At 38.0% G+C, this 7,367-nt stretch overlaps 1 protein-coding gene across 1 annotated transcript; it reads left to right on the forward strand.

Annotated features, from left to right (window-relative positions):
* The first annotated feature begins 6,448 nt into the window (after window positions 1–6,448).
* LOC145681731 (protein GVQW3-like) lies at window positions 6,449–6,973 on the forward strand. Its single transcript, XM_081753341.1, has one exon. It carries the CDS (start codon window positions 6,449–6,451, stop codon window positions 6,971–6,973), a length of 525 nt encoding a protein of 174 aa, XP_081609467.1.
* The last annotated feature ends 394 nt before the right edge of the window (window positions 6,974–7,367 follow it).

Below are 7,367 nucleotides of genomic sequence, written 5' to 3' on the forward strand. Positions count from 1 at the left end.
CAGTACATTTCTACAATGAACATTTTCAGAAAATTAAGGCTGTTGTTCATTCATTTCCATCGGAGTCTGCTGTGTCAGTTGGCATTGCTCAGAAACTGTTTAATGACTCAAAAGTAGCGTGTGATATCGCATACACACACAGCAATTTTTGTTGACTACCTACAAGCATTAGAAAGCTAGAGACTGTTGGGCGGCCTCTTCCGGAATTCATGGATTTCATAGAGGATGCAAAGAGACTGCTGCAAGGTGTGTGTGGAGATGTAGGATAAAAAGTTCGAAACAAACTAAATGCAGTGCTGGAAAGAAACCCGGGTTACGACAGCCTATTGTCAGTGAGTGAGATTCTCAGTGGTGAAACAAGAACCCCTAAAGATATTTCCAACAACTATATCCCCTGTTGAAATACGCTACTGTTACCTCATATGATGCGGAGAGATCATTCTCTGCATACAAGAATATTTTATCCGATCACCGACAAAATTTTACTTCTGATCATTTGGAAATATACCTTGTAACCCATTATGCAACAACACACAGTTGAACTGCAGGCACATCTTTCGTAAGTACTTTATTTCAAATTAAAAATGTTCCTTAGTTGAAATATTCTTCAATCTTAGTTCAACTGGTATTGTTTAAAAGATATAGGACTACTTTTCCCTGCATGAAATAAATATATATATAAAACGATACATGTCGTCTTAAGTTGCTTTTAGTATTTAAATTTGTATATTGCGTATAATTCATTTCAAGATTGGGCCGTGGTGACGGATGCGCATTTAGTGCAAAAGGGTCTAGATTTGAAACGGGACCACACCACACCACATGACATTTCTGACGTACAAATGCCGTATGCATTGCTTTTTTTGGGGGGGGGCTTTCCTGTTTCTCTCTAGCCGATTCACATCTTCCTTCATTCGGGTCTGATTTTTATTATCCTGTAATCGCTCACGTCAGTGACGTATGGCTGTCTCAGCTGTTCAAGCATTTCACTTCATTGGGGGACTTGCATTAAGCAGGATAAAGTGTAGTAGATTTTCCTTTTTATTTCCATAATTCGTTTAATTATTGCATACTCATACGCGTGTTAATATTACGTTTTCATAAATATGTAACATATATAATATTACATATTCTTATATAGTATTACATATTTCTTACATTTTTAAGCGATTTTTGTTACACATTTATGTACATATTTAAGGGGTTGATACTACATACAAATCCGGACTCTAGTAATAAGCAAATACATTTCATACAAATTAATATATGGGTCAGTGATATATGGTGTTCATTGGACAAAACACTGCAAAAAATAAAGATTCATCTTAGACTGGAGAAATGATAATCCTTCGTTTTCAATTTTATCATTTGGCCAAGAAACAAACGCCTGAGATTTATACGACCTCTATATACAACGATGTGGTGTTGGAATGTATAACTCGTAGGATGAGATTATTTACCTTTTAAAAATTTTAACATTTCCAATGTACCCCTAAAAACTGTAATAGAGAACTAACGGCCACTTTTTTAAATATTGAATAAGAACTGGACAATCTACGCAAAATTTGGAATCGACCAGTGGAAACGACATGTTTCTTGCACTTGCGGTTTTCGATATCTCATTGTCGAAAGGATTGAAGACAAACATATAAACTTTTCTTTGGAGACAAACATATAAACCTAGCATTTTAATATATAGAATGCTAATTATTTTGAGAACATTAAATTGATTCAAAAGACATCTCGCTATTACTGTTTTATTCTATAGTGACAAACGTTAAAACCGGATATGGTTGATTTCTACCTCTTCCAGTGGATCAATGATGCCAACCTGAAACGTTATAAAACTGCATTTCGAGAATCAGAAATTCCGATTTTGTTCTTCAATTTCCCATGCTATACTACTAATAAAATTTTCTAAATATAGAAAACTTGAATGATGAAATTAATATATACCAGTCATTTTCTTGAATAGAAGTTTGAATTATTCAAAAATTCCGATCGCCTACATATTTCAGTTTATGTAAAAATATTTTGCAGATACAATATGACAGATACAATTGTAAATGTTGATAAAAATCAGCACAAATTGCTGTGAATTTAGTATTTGCGTCACACTTTGTGCTATAATGTTGTACTGAATGTAATAGACCTTAATACTAGATAAATTTAAGTTTTGAGCTCTTTCGTGGCTAAGCGGTTAGCGTGCGCACCTTTGGCGTAGGAGACCGGGTTCGATTCCCGGCGGGAGCTCAAATGGTTCGGATTCCACGTTAATCAGTAGGTAGACGTCTCATATAGCTTCGCTGCTGAAAGGGACGGTAAACTAAAAATCAACTCAACTCAAAATTAATTTTTCAATTATTTCGTATGGAATGATTTGCAAATTTGACATGATTTCTCCGATTATTCTCTTCCGTTAATTCTGTTCTTTCTTTCATTTCTATCTTTCTTCTTTCAAATATATGAGTACAATTCACGTTCCTTGGCACTTGCTTTTTTGGGATCTATAAGTCGCTGCATAAATCATTTTTAAACTAACATACATTTTATGGTAACAAAATTTGACAATTAGCATTAATTTCAAGTTCACTTAAGATTCATTTGTTGGCGTCAATTGAATGGATATTTGAAATACCTCTTAAATCCTGCCCCCCTTTTTAAAAATGAAAATTCAATTTTATCCCATTTCGAAATATCGTCAAAAAATTCCACAGTATTGGATTTTTTCCATGGGTTGGCGTCACTGCAGTGGATAGATCATCTCCATCAAAGAAATTGATTTATAACTTTTCATCCTGTAATCCAGGCTCAAATTGATCGTAATCCATCAATAAATTGTTGATATATTTTATCTTCTCGACTGACGAATACATAGCTAAAACTGGTAAATATTTAAAAGTATTTTTGGTTCCAAAACCTAACTCCAAATGAAATAAGAAGGATGAGGTATAGTTACAGATGGTGATTAGAAAAATGGAAACACCTGAACGAAATTGCAACTTACCAGATTAATATGGTATCGAGCCACCTTTCGCCTTCAGAACAGCCTTGATGCGACGTGGGATGGAGGCATAGAGGTCGTGAATGGTAGCAAGTGGAATTTTACACCATTCCTCGTACAGGGCATCGGCCAGTTCTGTGAGAGAGGATAGGGGTGGAAATCTTCGCCAGAGTCGTGTTTCCAAGACGGACCACAGATGTTCAATTATGTTGAGATCTGGGGATTGGGCGGGCCAGAGGAGGTGTTGAACTTCATCCCGATGTTCCTCAAACCACGTTGCAACAACGCCTTCTGTGTGAATGGGTCCATTATTATCCTGGAAATGGCGTCATTGTCCGGGAACAACATCCGGACCATAGGATGCAAGTGGTCTTCTAAAATTGCGACATAATCGTTGGTAGTGATTCGTCCGCTAAGTGTGACCACAGGACTCAATGAAAACCATGATATTGCGACCCACAGTATCACCGAGCCGCCGCCATGTTTCACAGTTGGGCGGGACACTGCAAATCATAAGCTTCTTTGGGCGTTCTCCACATATAAACACGGCCCGTGGTTGGGAATAGGGTGAAGGATGATTCATCCGACCATATCACACGTTTCCAGTTCTCAACGGTCCAAGTTGCATGGTCGCGGCACCATTTGCGGCGTGCGAAAGCGTTATGGTCCCTGATGAGCGGTTTGGCCCGTGCAACACGACCCCGTAAGTTCATGTCATGTAATTCGCGGCGGACTGTGATTGTCGAAACAGGGTGGGGGAGGTGCTGATTGAGTTTCTCCGTCACTTGCTTCGCAGTGGCACGACGGTTCTGCGTGGGAATGTGCTTTAATACCCGGCGTAACTTGTCACTCATGATTTTCTTCCGCCCAGTGTTCCGCTTCCCCGATGTCTTTTACCCTTGTGTTGTGTAGGTCGTCATCACCTTCGACACTGTCCCTCGTGACACACCTAACACAGTAGCCACTGCCGTCACACTCACTTAACATAACCGCGCACCAACAATTTGCCCTCTTTGAAAATATGAGAGGTCTCCCATTTTACACTACCTCCGTCTGCTGCAGCCACTGGACACTGCTGTAACACTGCGCTTGAAGTAGTATAGAGACCGACCTAACACACCACCGCCAGCGGTCCGGCGCTGCGGGCGCCACGACACCACTGCCAACCCATACATTTGACGTGTTGCCAACTACAGGTGTTTCCATTTTTCTGATCACCATCTGTAGTATCTCCGGGGTGTGGCGAGGATTTGATAACAGTGATTACATCATATCTGTTGATCACTATCACTTTTTTACATCTTTCTCTTAAAATTAGAGAATCTGTTTCTACATTTGGAGCGCATTCAACATCATTACAACTTCATATTCAACGCGAGATTCACATAAACAACAACAAGAAAAAAAAAAATACAAACTACAGATGAGCATTATTCCTAACCCTCATTCACACTCACCCTCAATCTATTCCCTCAAACTCAAATATTATTCACGCCCTCGCCTTCACTCACACTCACCCTCAAACGACTCCCCCACACTCAATCAACTCTCTCACAGTCACACTGATTCGCCCTCACACTCAAATATTACTGATACCCTCATCCGCATTCACATTCACCCTCAATCCACTCCCTCACACTCAGTCAACTCTCTCACAGTCACATTGACATGTACTCGCATTAAAATATTGCTGATGCCCTCATCCTCACTTGCCCTCACCCTCATCTACCAAAATGAGGGTGAGACAGGACCGCGCTCTTGAGGGCAAAAATGAGTGAGTGTGCCAATCTTCTACAAATTGAACCTGTACCTAATTACAAGCGTACTAGCAATCAACATAACACTAAACATAAATCGATTAACAGCAGACAGAAAGAAAGATCGGGAGGGATCTAATATCTATTTTCGTTTAACTAACGGAATAATATTATTTCCTTCTGTTTAACTCTAAAAAAAATCATTTTTTAAAAAATGAACAGCAAATCATTGTTGTTCTTGAAAGTTATTAGGTAAATAAACTATTTTTTAAAACAAAAATAAAGCTCCCATAACAACAGCACCAATAATAACAAATGATGTAACAGCGTGAAAACTCCTGTGGGGATCATGAATTCAAAGCTCCGCGGGGGCATATTCACTTTGATTTACTCTGTTAGAATACAGACGTTGAGGAGAAAAAGTTATAAAACACAGTTCTCTTTCCATTTGCAATTGGTGTTACTGTCTGGAAACATTACACAGCTCGTAATGAAAACGATTTTTTTTTTTTAAATCCAAGTTTTCACCCTGTTCTAGCCATTTGGTGGTATATATTTTTTTATGACACTATATTGTCTGCTGGATTTTTTTTATGGTTGTTGCGCTTGGGAAATGCAAATAGAATTTGCAGAGAAATATAGGAACTAGTATTATTCCACAATGATATTAACGTGTAACAATAACAACATCAAGTCCAAAGATGTGAAGTATACAAATCGATACGTGTTACTAAGCTCAATAAAATATAGGGTGAATCCTGATGAGTAGTTTCTGACAAAATACGTGAAGAAAGATATTTTTAATAAATTTAAAAATAGAGTGCTGTACGATAATGGTCTCAACCTTTTCAAGCGTAGCGTCGCCTTCAGTGAATGCGATTGTCCTAAAAGTCCCTCGTTTCCTTAACCCCTCCATGCACAAGCCTAACGTAAGACGAAACAGTCTAAGAAACAAACAAACAAACAAAAAAAAAAAAAAAAAGCTTTTCAATTCTTAAAATCTTGAAGAATATATATACACAGTATATACTCTTTAAGACTGATTTTGGGAATTGACACCTTTAAAGGTAACTTTGGTTTTTATAATATGTCTCCGAAAAATAGATTTTCTTCGTTATCCTTTTACCATACTTGTCCTCTTTACTTTCCAAATTATGTGTTTAAGAGTAAATTATTCGCTTAGTTCTCGAGAAAATGAAGAAAAACAATTTTATATGACCATCATAAAAAGCATGTTTTCACTACCCATATAATTGAAAGTACTGGTTTTGCTGGAACAGATATACATATTTCTTTCTTTCTTATTAGTTCTGCTGGAACAGATGTGCCTGTTCTTTCTTTCTTTATGCAGTGTACAAAAAGTCCTTTGATCCTTATGTTAGTGGATTGGAGGCGCCAGCAGATGTGCTGTTTACCACAGTATTCTATCATTTACATCATACTTGAAGTAGATACCTATCTAGAAGTTAGGAGAGACTAATCGTCTCTCTGCGGTCAACATGCATCCAAATTTGCATTATATACGAGAAGAATACTGAAAGTTGTGAGCAACATTTTTTTTCATAACCGTAATCTTTAGTTTTAAGTGAAACCAAGTATATAATCTCAATCTACAGACCTTCCTTTCTTTCTTTCCAGACGTTGACGCTGTTTGTTACGAGCAATTGACAACAGGCAGATTTACAAAATGGCAGGCAGCGATGTTTCGTTTCGACAACGTGCTGTGATTGAATTCCTTGTTAAAGAGGACCAATCTTCTTCTGAAATTTTCCGCAGACTGCAGCGTGCGTATAGAGATGTGTGCATGGGTGCCAGCAATATTAGGAGGTGGGTGAAACATTTGAAGGATGCAAACACGAGTATCGAAGATGAGCCTCGCAGCGGGCACCTTCGAACTGTTTCCATGGAACGCAACAAGGTAAGGATTGATGAGTTGATTAGAGGAAATAGACGTATCACTGTAAGTGAAATCGCTGCTAAACTTGGCGTTGGTCATAGTGCGGGGCAAGAAATGATTCACAACTTAGGTTATCGGAAGGTTTGTGCCTGTGGGGTCCGACCTTTATTAACCGAGGACTACAAACGTGAGAGACAAATTATTGCCCAAACTCTTCTTCAGAGATTTCGACATGAAGGTCATGACTTTTTGACGAGTATTGGGACTGGAGATGAAAGTTGGTTTCATTATTATGAACCTGAAACAAAACGATAGAGTATGGAATGGCTCCACTTGAATTTGCCACTGAAGAAGAAAGTAAAGACAGTCCAATCGGTGGGGAAAGTTTTGGAGAGCGTCTTCTGGGACGTACAGGGTTGCATTTTGGTTGACTTTCTTGAGCCTGAACAAACCATAAATTCTGCACGCTAGACCTCACAAATTATGTTATGTTCATCCTGAATCACCCTGCATAGTTAAATGGAGCAAAAAGCTCATGTTAATGAAAACGTTCTTCATATGGAACCATGTAAAGAAAAAAAGAAAAAAAATCATGTAACAAGATATACACGGAAATAATCTTAAAAGTATGTTTTTAAAGTTTAAAATTTTAACCAGAGATTTAGAAGGGTAACGTACAAAGAAAATGTCTTCGTTAGAGATAAAACCA

Source organism: Thermobia domestica, chromosome 3 (assembly GCF_964235325.1).
Source record: "Thermobia domestica chromosome 3, izTheDome1.hap1.1, whole genome shotgun sequence".
In the NCBI taxonomy this organism is placed as follows: domain Eukaryota; kingdom Metazoa; phylum Arthropoda; class Insecta; order Zygentoma; family Lepismatidae; genus Thermobia; species Thermobia domestica.